Here is a 13,609-nt window from a genome sequence, read left to right as displayed (position 1 = left end):
ATAATGAAAGGTCACTCATTTTTTAAGAAGAAATTGTGTGCTTGTGACAACAAATCGAAATATTTTGGGATAAATAATTTTTATGATCCCGGAAGCTTCCTTTATCTCCTATTTGAATTTCACATCAAATAATGCCAAGGAAGAATTGTAATCAAAGAAATTCTTCTCTCATACAAAGGAAGGATCATTCATTGGACTGGATATATATAATTGTTTAAATACATGTTTTATCACTTAGCGCCTCTCCATTTTAATATTACTATATTACACTTGCTTAAATAGAAGACATATATAGTTGTACTTTTTCTTTTGAATAAATATCACAAAACTTTACTCAACTATTAAATTTTATCTAAAAAGAGTTATCAAAATCAGTAACTTAAGTTGTTGCCCAAAATCTCCACCTTCTTTTTTTCTTTTCTTCAATGGATAAGTTTTTATGGAACTAAATTAAATAAATATTAATTAATTGAATAAAAACAAATACTCCTATTCAATAGGCATAAGCCAGAAATTACTTGTTACACATATGACATATCTTATCTACTTCAACGAAAAGGAGGAGAAGAAGCATAATGAGTTTTTTTTAAGAAAAAAATTACTATTTAGTTGAGTAATTTTAGAAAATAAAAACTCTAAGTTGCCTGATTCTGTTGAGATTAATCTTCGCAACTACTTACATATATTTGAAAATTAAGTTACACTATAAAGCCACGGGTCTAATTAAGGGACAAAATGATGAAATTTCCAGAGAAGGACAATCCCTTAGCCTTAAAACTCTCAACAGAAATGCTTTCATTTCCACTATTTTCGTACTCACATAACTTCCTCAGCCCTAATAATCACCTTCCTACAGTATTTCCCCACTCTATATATACATACCATCACATTAATTCCATGATCATCAACTCAATATTCTTAATTTATCGTTCTCTATAACAATCATCATCTATAGTCCGATATGGGGATTCCAAGGTATATAGTAGCTGGCCCATCGGAAATGCTTGCCATCACGGGAAATGGCATACCTGAAATACTTCTGAAGAAGAAGCATTTTTTATGGCCCCTCCAAAAATGCACTACGCTTGACATTTCCCCGGTGAACTATTCGTTCCAGGTTCAAGCTATGAGCGCGGAAAAAACTCCCTTTCTACCTCCCCGCAGTATTCACAATTGGGCCAAAAGTGTTGGAGGAGACGAATTATGAGAGCTTGATTAAGTATGCAAAACTTATGTCTAATAGTGACAAGCAATCAACTCATATACAAGATCTTGTCAAGGGAGTTATCGAAGGGGAAACTCGTGTACTTGCAGCTTCCATGACAATGGAACAGATTTTTAAGGGAACAAAGGAATTTAAGCAAGAAGTATTTGATAAAGTACAACTTGAGTTGAATCAATTTGGGCTTTATATCTATAATGCTAATGTTAAGCAACTTGTAGATGTTCCTGGCCATGAGTATTTCTCTTACCTTGGACAAAAGACTCAGATGGAAGCTGCTAATCAAGCAAAGGTACGTAAACACAAATATATTTTTTCGAGGCAGAGCTATTGAGTTCCGCGAAATCTCCTAATTTGTTTCATGTGTGATAGATTGATGTAGCGGAGGCGAGGATGAAAGGAGAGATAGGTGCAAAGCTAAGAGATGGAGAAACAAAGCAAAATGCTGCTAAGATTGATGCTGAGACATTTATTGAATCAACGATAAGGCAAGGAGAAGGAAAGAAGGAAGAAGTTAGAGTAAACACTGAAGTTAAAATATTTCAGAACCAAAGAGAAGCTGAGGTTGTTGAGGCAACTACTGTGCTGGCAAAGAAGAAAGCAGGGTGGTCTCAGACTGCCAGGCTGGCGGAGGTGGAAGCCGAGAAGGCAGTAGCCATAAGAGAAGCAGAGCTGCAAATGGAAGTGGAGAAAAAGAAAGCTTTTGTTGAGACTGCTAAGCTCAAGGCAGAGCTTCTCACGAAGGCTACTGTGGAATATGATATTAAGGTAAGTAGTACTTTTTTTCTACTTAATTTGTCAAGTTACGCCCAAAATTCATTTCTTTTTTTTTAATACGCTCCCTAACATTAGCATTACTATTTCAGAACTACATTTCAGTTTTTAGGTTCTAATTAACTGCATGTTAGTAATTTAAACAGGTGCAAGAGGCAAATTCTGAATTATACAAGCGACAGAAAGAAGCAGAAGCTGCACTATTCGAGAGCCAGAAGAAAGCAGAGGCACAAAGAGCAAATGCAGATGCTGAACTCTATGCTAGGCAGCAGGCTGCAAACAGCGAGCTGTATGCAAAACAGAAAGAAGCGGAAGGAGTAGCAACGATTGGGAAAGCACAAGCCATTTATATAGGATCCATTCTAAAGGAATTGAATCACAATTACCCTGCTCTCAGAGACTATTTGATGATCAACAACGGTATCTATCAGGAAATTGCAAATACCAACGCTCAAGCAGTGCAAGGTATGCAGCCAAAGATTAGCATTTGGTCAGGCTCTAATAGCACTGAAATCAATGGTGGCGAAGGTGGGAGCGGATTGAAGGATGTTGCTGGTTTGTACCGCATGTTGCCTCCTCTGCTTGAAACTGTGCACGAACAAACTGGGATGCAGCCTCCTGCTTGGCTTGCGACATTGCCTGACCATAAATGAAGTGCACATTAGTTAGTTACTTTAATAGTTTGCTATGGATTATTATTTATGCTTTAATTTTCTGGTTTTGAATTATGAATTACTACTATTTTGCATTGTGCTGGTTGGATTGAACTTGTTTTTTCATGTATTTGGAAATAATGTATACCAAGTTATGAATTGGTTAAAGGCTATGGTAGCAAAACGGATTTCACCTAGGTGCATGTAAAAGGTGGACATCCAAAAAGCACAAAACCTACGTATACTTATTCACGTTAAATCAATAAATGCATGACGTGTGTCTTGCTATGAGTAAATAATAATTAACTTATGTATATAATTACTTCGTTACATTACTTATAATTAAGTTGCATGATCTAATGAGATGGTCTTGATCATATTTTCAAAAACTATTGTTTTTTCAAAAAATAATACATTAATTTGATATAAACACTACTTCAATATTGACTAGAACTCTAATAAAGTATATTTCATCTCTTCAACACCTTTCCAATACCTAAAAATTAAAGGTTGAGTTTTAATTACTTTAATCAAGATTCTTGTCAGGATTAAAATAATTAATAATTTCTTTATTTACTTTTAAAAATTGTCAATCCCACTATTCTAGCTAAAAATTATCCATTCTTAAATAGAACTAAAATTTCTCTGTATTCCTATTTGCTACGAGCTCTTTTTTTTAAACAGGTTTTTCCTTTTTTATGTTTCTAAGATTTTTCAAAGAAAATATAAAAATTATTTATTATTTTAATCATGATTAGAACCTTAATTTTAATTACAATATGTGGCTTCCATCCAAATACGAACTTAGAAAATAGAGAGAATAGGTAACAGAAAGGAGTCTCGTCCCATACGTAACCGTCTCTGCCTTCTCTAATCACTGCAGCACAAGGATTCATATTTCCCACTTTTTTCGTCATTGTAATTATTAGTATTCCACCACGTTTAGGACTACACAACTCTCTGATATATATTTCGATTTTTGTTGTTAATTTCTACACGACCCTAGAAATTGTTTATTTGCTTCATCATCAAATCGATCTCTGTAATTAACAATGGGTATTCCACAGTATATAGTTGCTGGTCCATCGGAGATACTTGCCATCACCGGAAGTGGCATAAAAGAAATTAGACTGGAGAAGAAGCACTTTCTATGGCCCCTTCAAAAATGCACCAGGCTTGATATATCACCTGTCAACTATTCGTTCGAAGTTCAAGCTATGAGTGCTGAAAAACTCCCTTTTGTTCTCCCTGCTGTTTTCACAATTGGGCCACAAATGGACGAAAACAATGAGAGTCTGATTAAGTATGCACAGCTTGTATCTAATCATGACAAGAATTCAAATCATGTTAAAGAACTTGTAAAGGGAATTATCGAGGGGGAAACGCGTGTTCTTGCTGCTTCAATGACTATGGAACAGATCTTTAAGGGAACTAAAGAGTTTAAGAAAGAAGTATTTGAGAAAGTGCAGCTTGAATTGAATCAATTTGGGCTTTATATCTATAATGCTAATGTTAAACAACTTGTAGATGTACCTGGCCATGAGTATTTCTCTTACCTTGGACAAAAAACTCAGATGGAAGCTGCTAACCAAGCTAAGGTGCATCTCAATCTCTATTTTGTTTATTTATTCTTGATTTCTTTATAGGTATGTTGTTGGTTTTTATGATGGGTAAGATTGAATGAGGGAAACTAATGTCTCATGTATGTATATTAATGCTCATACATGTATCATAGTTACTACAATATTATCTCTTGTTTTTTTGCCTATATTATTGACTGTTCACATACCCATGAACTCTTTCATCAAGTTATCCCAACATTTGGCTATATTCAATTCGTGGTTTTAATCCAAAATTAAAGGCATTGTAGTGAGGAACATACACCGAATAGTACTTGAGATGTGAAACTCGTGAAATGGTGAAGGTTTTAACCTATTCACTCATATAAATAAATATCTGTAATTCATTGTTTATTGTTTTTGCTTTCTCTTCCTACAGATAGATGTAGCAGAGGCGAGGATGAAAGGAGAGATAGGTTCAAAGCAAAGAGATGGAGAGACAAAGCAGAATGCTGCTAAGATTGATGCTGAGACAATGATCATATCAACCAGAAGGCAAGGAGAAGGCAAAAAAGAAGAAGTTAGAGTAAAGACTGAAGTTAGAGTATTTGAAAACCAAAAAGAAGCAGAGGTTGTTGAGGCAAGTGCTGAGCTGGCAAGGAAGAAAGCCGGGTGGTCTCGGACTGCCAGGCTGGCGGAGGTGGAAGCTGAGAAGGCGGTGGCAATAAGAGAGGCAGAGCTGCAAATGGAAGTGGAGAAGAAGAAAGCTCTTGCTCAGACTGCTAAGCTCAAGGCTGATCTTCTCAGCAAGGCTAATGTTGAATACGATATTAAGGTATTTCTTCTGTCTCAATTTATGTGTACTGTTTAGCTGCATTAAAACTTAGTTTGTAGTAACATTGTTTTGGTGGCTGAAAGAGAGTTATACATGTTGATTTGAACAGGTGCAAGAGGCAAACTCAGTATTATATAAGCGACAGAAAGAAGCGGAAGCTGCTCTATTCGAGAGCCAGAAGAAAGCAGAGGCACAAAGAGCAAGTGCAGATGCTGACCTCTATGCTCGGCAGCAGGCTGCAAACAGTGAGCTGTATGCAAAGCAAAAGGAAGCGGAAGGAGTAGCAGCGATTGGAAAAGCACAAGCCATGTACTTAGGATCCATTCTCAAGGAATTGAATCACGATTACTCTGCTCTCAGAGACTATTTGATGATCAACAACGGTATCTTTAAGGAAATTGCCCAACTCAATGCTCAAGCAGTGAACGGTATGCAGCCAAAGATTAGCATTTGGTCAAGCGCTAATGGAGGTGAAAGGAATGGTGGTGAAGGTGGGAGTGGATTGAAGGATGTTGCGGGTTTGTACCGCATGCTGCCTCCTCTGCTTCAAACAGTGCAGGAACAAACTGGGATGCAGCCTCCTGCTTGGCTTGCAACCTTACCTGATTTTTTTTTTTTTTTTTTTTTTTTACCGTGGTTTCCGGGCGTCGCTTTGCGAACCCGACTAGCTGTACCCATCGGGTCCCGCTGTTTCAAGGCGGGTCCACCACGGTTAGTTCCACGGGGCCCTGGAGACGCGGCCGGTTTGTAATGCCTCCAGTGGCCCTGCTGGGGCTCGAACCGGCGACCTGAAGGACTTTGTCCCAGGCCTTACCAGCTGAACTACCCCTCAGGGTTAACCTTACCTGATGAATCTAAATGAAGTGCACTTTAATTGCTTTATGCTTTAATTTTTTAGTTTTAAATTATTATATAGTCTTTCGAATTTCGAAATGTGCTCTTAGTATTGTTGCTTGGATTCGAAGTTGTTTGAATGTTGGATTTATTATCTTTTATGGAGGAATTGTTGTCTGAGAGCATCATATTTTACCAACATTTTTGTGAATTTGTGACTCAGCTTGCTACTCCTTTGTCCCAAAATATATCGTTTTAGAAGAAAAAAATTAGTTTTTTATCCCAATTCTATTCTTAGTATTTATTGGGGATAAGAGTCTGAAAAATACCTCAACTTTGGTCGGATTTGCTGTTGCGATACTAAACTTTCATGAGGACCTATTACCTCCCTAGACTATTTAATACCGTATTTTAAACATATATATTTGCCCATGTGGATATAAAAAATAATGCAAAATTATAAATAGTAATGTGTCCACGTGGGCACATATATACCTTTAAAGTACACTATTAAATAGTTCAGGGGGAAAAAAATACGGTATTAAATAGTCTAGGGAGGTAATAGGTCTTCATGAAAATTTAGTATCGCAACTGTAAATCCGACCAAAGTTGAGATATTTTTCAGACCCTTATCCCTATTTATTGTTATTGAAACTATAAACACTTCAAAATGTTACTATGATTGTTCATATATCATTGATTTTAAATAAATAAACGCTCTTAATTAATGTTTCAGATAATTTGAGATGGAATAAGTAGTTATCTATGCTATTAGAAAAGTTTTAATGTAATCTTAATCATGATATTAGGAGACCAAAATATATCTCTAATATTAACGCACTAGGGGAATATTTTCAATCGTATAAATGAGTGCAACATTATGTCGTTTAAAGTTTCCCATTTATACTTAACTCTATTGTAAAAGTATAGGGCAAATTACAGAAATCACATACTTTATGTTTTAGGCTTCCAACGTAGCTAGTCGGGACCGACGCCCGGTGGGATGAAACCCGAGCAAGCACCTGGGCTGGTCTACCAAGCCCAGTGTCTTGTTTGGCCCAACCCAACCCCTTCAGTCAAATTGGACCGCCCTGGTGTGAAATTTTATGGGCTAAACTGAGGCTGGATGGTTTCAATAAAAGAAAAATTAAGCAGTTAAAAAAATATTTGAAGTTAATTATCAAACATAGCTACAATTTTGTATTGGTATAAAGCAAGAGAGAGAGCGGATATACAAATACAATTGTTTGAATTCGATTCAATTATATACAGATACAAATTGTATGTAGTTATACAAATACAAGCATGAATACATATACATACTAGTTACATAGATACAATTATCTAACCGATATACATATACAATTTACATCTCTCCACTCTCTGCCCTCTCTCCTCCCTCTTCCAATCTCGCTCACTTCCCTCATTCCGCGAACATATAGCTACGAATCGTAATTAGCAAACTATATCTATGGAGCATAACTAAGTTATTTTTAGTAGCTATATGCGACAATTACCCCAATAATGCAATGCAACTCAAATATTTAATGCCGTGTGTTACCTGCGTTTATTTTTTTATATCCTCTTATCACTTATGCATCTTGCCACTTTAAAATATCATGTTAATGATATATATGAATCAATGAAATTTAAATAAAATCAGATTATTCTTTTATCTCGAAACTATATTCATTTTAAATATTACTATTAAATTTGAATTTTGCTTTGAAAAATCCACATTAAAGGTAAAATGTTCTCTCATAAATTCAAATAAAAAATTCTATTATCTTAAAAAATATACTTAATTCACTCAACAACAACCCTTTTAGAACAAATTAAGTATTTCATTTATTGGTTTGACTAGGACAAATATAATTCTTTATTATAGGCAACCCAATGTAGGATAGAAAATGGTTAGATTAAAGAAGAGTAAAGCATGAAAGGATATTCAAAAGAGACAAAAATAAATGAAGAAGATACAAAAAGAGAGTGCATTATAACATTGCCCAATTTTACTTTTCCAATGCATCCAACTTGTTGCAAAATAAGAGTAAATCCATAGTGAGTACTGACACATCGAAACAAGCAGAATCCACAGAGATGTCGATCATAGTAATAATAAAAAATCATTCGGTCCGTCATAAATTACTTATCGTGTTTATCTATAATTATATAAAATATTATTCAATAATTGTATTATTATTTATGTTTGATAATTAAAGTATATATAATCTCCAAAAATCATTATATAACACAGTAATTAATTTATTTTGAATTTTTAGTATGACAAATATTTTGAGACGGACAAAGTAGATTATTAATTGAGAGTATCATTATAGCACACATTTTAGTGTTTGTCCTCTTTCTTTTGGGGATTTCCTTCACTGTCTAGTGTTTTCCAAAACATAAAACAACATAGACTCTTGTCTCTTGGTAAAAAGAGTGTATGTATTTTAATTACATAAAGCACCATATTGACTAATATCCAATTCAATTCCTTGGAATCAATACATTTTTTTTTGTTATTTAATTTCTGAAAAAATAAAGAAATAAGAAGTGTATATATATGTCTAAACTTTAATATTGTTTAGAGAGTTATAGACCGACATTCCCTTTTGTTCCAAGCCAATGTTTCCTAAATTATCATATACTAGCAACCAAACTCCACCTTACACTTCCTCGAAATATGTCCCAAACTGGCCATATTCCATTAAGCAACAAACAGATTTTAAACAATAGGAATATAAATTAAGTGAACATGAAAGAAAGATTAAAGATGCACTGTAAAAATTATTTAAAACGCTTATTATGTGATAAATTTAATAATTTAATTATCACTAAATATATTTTTTAGAGGTAATTAATACTCTTTGAAAATGTCTCAAAAGCCTAGAATTAAAATATAAAGTTGATCCCCTTAAATGCCATCCGCTAAGTTTTTAATACGTGTGATATTCTAACACTTCTCTGAAAACTTGAGTTATGTCTTCTAAAGAGTGCAATATTAAGGTGTTATAGGTTCTTATCTTCAAAAGTTAGTCAGCCTAAAAAATTGACGGTCTTGTTTGATCTAACTTTTTTTTAATCTGTTCCGTTGAAGTGTCACAAGTTTAATTATGGGGAATTTTCGCATATAACTACTCAAAAATAACTTAATTATGCTTCATAGTTATAATTTGCTAATTATGATTAGTAGCTATATGTTAGAGGGAGGTGAGAGGCGAACTAGATTGGGAGACGGAGGAGAGAGGCGTGCGAGAGAGGGCAGAGAGTAGGGAGAGACGAAGTGTATATGTATATCTGTCAAATAATTGTATACATATGTATTTGTATCTTTGGAGAGCGAGATTGAGAGATAGAGGAGAGAGGCGAGCAAGGGAGATTGGGACAGGGAGGAGAAAGGCGAGTGAGCGAAAGCACAGAGTGGAGAGGGATGAATTGTATATGTATATCTGCCAGATAATAGTATATATGTAACTAATAAACATATATATATATATATATATATATATTTGTATATCTGACGAGCGAGATTGGGAGTGGGAGGAAAGAGGCGAACGAGAGAGGGCAGGGAGTGGAGAGAGGCTTATTGTATTTGTATATCTGTCATATATTTATAATTTGTATTTGTATATGTATAAGAATTTAATTATAGGTAAAATTAAATTGCCAGCCGTAATTAATTTAAACTATATCTATGTTAGCTAATTAACTAACATATGTTTATTTATTCGCGTAATTTTTCCTTTAATTATCTTCTTTATTTTTAATCGTATAACTTAACCTCGTCAAAATTAATGTTTCAAAAATCTGTCTAAAGAATCTTTAGAACCATGGAAGGATGAGAGATGCAGGAAGCACATCAGCACACAGTAGACTGCATCCAGAAAAGAGTGAGACTTGTACTCCCTACATTCCATAACCTAAAAATATGTCTCAAAATAATTACTATTCACTCCTATTACTTTCTAAAATTAAGATATAATTGAAAAAAAATATTTTTTGTCTTTAAATTTTTTTATTTTAAACATTTATGTTAATGAATAAGACCTAAAAAAAGTATGCTAAAAGAGTTGAATGCAAAGTTAATAAAAACACCTTTTTATTTAAGATATTTTGAAAACGTATAAAAAACAACTACTAACTAATCAGACATATTTCATGACCATAGATACTATTATTATATATACTTTCAAAATATTAAGTATCTTATCAATAATTAAGAAAATTCCAACATATATTGACGAAAATACACTTAGATACATAGATTTATGCTATCAAAAACACAAAAATGAGGATTGAAGCGAGTGAGATCAAGAGTGATTCAAATGTATCTGGGATACCAGATACATGAGGCGAACAAGATTTTCTATGTATCTTATATTTATACGAATCTACTTAAATATAATGTATTTAGAATAAATTATATCTATTAATTTTGATTCTATATATTCGAGATACATATATATCTGAAAAATTTGATAAGATACATAATATTACAAATTATAAGTATTTAACTCTTAAATTAATGAAATTTATATAAATTCCCTTTAAAAAATAAAAGTGAACAAATAATACAAGATGAATGGAAGGAGTTGTAGATAGCATCGATGAAAATAATAAAGGCCCCTTTTACTACACTCCAAAAGATTCATATATATTATTGTCATTTGATACACGTCCAAAAATATAATGCTAATTTCTACTTTGTCCATAATTTATCTAACATAGTACCCCCCTCCCCCAACATAACTCCGTTGATTGATGTGATGATTATCATTATTTATCCATGCACGTAACTTACTCATGTTTCCATGATCAAATCTTTAATACTTATCTGATTAACCTTTATTTTCTGTTCATAAATAGTAGTGTGCATGTTTGTATATGATGGTTCATTTATAGTCACTACACGGTTACAATAATGCAGCTGTGATACACCCAAATCTTCCTCTGGTTAAAAAGAAGTAATCATGCCTAAACCATGCAGTCAAACTATCTTTTCTTATTGACGCCACTCTGACGCCTTTCATTACAGTAATCCTACGGCTCTTAGCTTATTACGCCCTACATCTCCCTTAAATTCTTGAGATCATTTACTCTATCTAATTAGTGATCTGTTTCTTTTATTTTATTTTATGTGATATTGTTTGACTCGATATAATAATTCAGAGTTGTAAAGTTGTACTTGATGGAGTGTTGTATTTTGAAGGAGACAAGTCAAGAATATAACTGTTGAATAGATTATGACTCAGTAGGTTTGAATCTCCTCGAAGATAGTGAAACATTCGTGCATTAGTCTTAATAATTATTTTATTCTTTTTTTTGTTAATTTAATTTTAAATTGTGATTTATTGTATTTAAGGTAGGTATATATTACATCAACGATGAAGAAAGAACAAAAAAGATAGTTTAAATTCATAGTTTTAAAATTATTTATTAATAATTGTATGGTTGTAGATGATTTCGGTAAGGATGAAAAAAAATTAAGTTAAATTATTTTTAATTATAATAAAGTGATATTTTATTGAGACGGATTAAAAAGGAAGCATGTCACATAAAAATAATAATTTACATGACATTGTTTTTCTTTTTAATGTATCATAAAAGATAACACTTTTAAATAATTATAAAGAAATTATTTTTCATTTATTTTATTTTAATAAAATAAAATATATTCATATAAATATTTAAGATTAATTATAAGTTACAATTTTCAAGAGTCTATTTTTCTTTAATTTTATATCAATTAAAATGGCGTTACAAAAATTGTAACGGAGAGAGAGAGAGACAGAGTAGTATTCACCCTGTTTTGTTATTTTCTCTGTATCTGATTATGTCGTATCAGTCACTTTTCCCACAATGACATTTAAGTCCCTGCGTCAGATTTCCTACTTTACTCAAGTCCCATTTTATATGATATTTTTTTGTTTAATCTACTTTAAAATGAGACTTATATTTAAAAAATAATTTAATTCTAATCTTATAATAATAAAAGTATTTACTTTCTTCGAATTTATTTGGTATTACTTGGTTGAATATGAAATTTAAAAAGAAAAAAAGAACTTATTTTAGAACTTATGATTTAGAAAAATTATAAATATTTGTTATAAATTACTTTACTAAAGATAAGATGAAGAAATATATAATGACTTTTCTAAAAATAAGCAAATAAAAAAATATGACACATGAATTTAAATAACAATTTAGATCACACAAATAGCTGTCAAATATAATATTTTTAATTTTATTAAACTAATAATAATTACGATTAAATTTTTAAATAACTATCCAGATAGTGTTTAAGACCATCAAATTTAAACAAAAAAAGTTAATAATGATCTTTTTAAGCAAAAAATTTACATATAAAAATAACCTGATATATACTAGATTACAAAATTCAATAGACTTTTTAACTTTTTAAAATATTTGCATTCTATCAAATTAAAACTTAGAAATTAGAACGGAGAAAGTTTAACTTATTTTAACATCCAATTTTATATTATTCTATCAAAAAGAAAAATGTTGGAGAGCTTCAGTGGGTAGTTTTGTCTTTTAACAAAGAGGTATTTATCCCTCCATTGCAAGTAATGACAGGGTTATAACAGTGATAATTAATAAACATGACGGATTCTTGTCTTATCGTATTTGACACCCATATCTATAAAATCCTAGACCCCCTAATAATATATTATTTTATGTGACATGTTTTTAATACTTGATTCCTTTAAAATAGAATGTTATTTCTTTCATTTAAATTTGTACAGTATGATTTATTTTAAGTTGGTTTATTAGAGTTTAAAAAGGATTTTGAAAATTATATGATCTAAAACTAAAAACATATCATATATAATGAAATATCCTTGTAATTAAAAACATGTTACGTGAAAAGATAAAATAAAAGAATTAAAAGGAAAGAAAAGATTTTACTTTCTTAAACATATTAAAAAAAAAGTAGATGAAATAAATTGAAAAGAAGAAAATATATTCTAAATCTATTTTTTTGAATTATGCATTAGATTATTTATGAATTTCGGAATGTATATGAATTTATACAATGGAATTTTCAAATATTTAATTTAATGTCTTTTATTCAACTCTACTTCATAATTTTTTTTTGTCCCTAATTCTTGCAAGTCTAATTTTAAAAAAATTAGTAATACAGAGTTGGTTTAAATTGACATTTGACTACTAATCTAAGTCAAAAATGATAAGTTAAAAATTTTGAAGTATAATTTTTAATTATATTTTTATCATTTTAACTTAAAATTTATAATCGATATGATTAATCTTAAAAGACAAAAAAATTAATATAAAATATTCAATCCAAATCAAGCTTATCTAGATTGAATTTGAATATATTTTCATCGGTTCAGGTATCAAAATTCAAATCAGAATAGGGGAATTCAATCTAAACATCCACTTTATTTATAATTACATAAATATCTATAATATATTTTAATTCATAAATTTTAATAAAGGTTTTTTCAAAAAAAAAAAAAAGCAACAAATTTAACAGTGTTACATAAATTAAGACGGAAAATATCTTCAATTAAATAATCTATCTCAATTAAATTTGTTATTTTGAGTTTATACAAAAATAACTCAGCCACAGTGGAGAATAATTTCAATAAACAATTAATTTTCGTTGAGACTATAAATAGTTGAACTCTGAGTTCTGATCATCACAATCTATGTAAAATCTTTTTGTGTTTCTCTTCCATCTTTAGCA

The 13,609-nt window shown here is 31.3% G+C and overlaps 1 protein-coding gene and 1 pseudogene across 2 annotated transcripts; both read left to right on the top strand.

The window, feature by feature from the left end:
* The first annotated feature begins 961 nt into the window (after positions 1-961).
* On the top strand, positions 962-2,817 carry LOC125832456 (flotillin-like protein 3; annotated as a pseudogene). The gene is made up of 3 exons (XR_007443226.1): positions 962-1,514; positions 1,595-1,990; positions 2,143-2,817. The product of XR_007443226.1 is annotated as a flotillin-like protein 3 (transcript).
* An 870-nt stretch (positions 2,818-3,687) lies between these two features.
* Positions 3,688-5,650, top strand: LOC125832264 (flotillin-like protein 3; the record flags this gene model as incomplete). The annotated part of the gene is made up of 3 exons (XM_049511408.1): positions 3,688-4,247; positions 4,648-5,043; positions 5,153-5,650. Coding segments are annotated over exons 1-3 (1,440 nt in total), but the record flags the coding sequence as incomplete, so codon positions are not given.
* Positions 5,651-13,609: the final 7,959 nt, after the last annotated feature.

The sequence above is a fragment of the Solanum verrucosum genome, unplaced genomic scaffold (genome assembly GCF_900185275.1).
Source record: "Solanum verrucosum unplaced genomic scaffold, falcon-dt-bn FXZP01000009.1, whole genome shotgun sequence".
NCBI lineage: Eukaryota > Viridiplantae > Streptophyta > Magnoliopsida > Solanales > Solanaceae > Solanum > Solanum verrucosum.
Note: the sequence above shows the minus strand (reverse complement) of the source record. Positions and strands in the feature narration are given on the sequence as shown.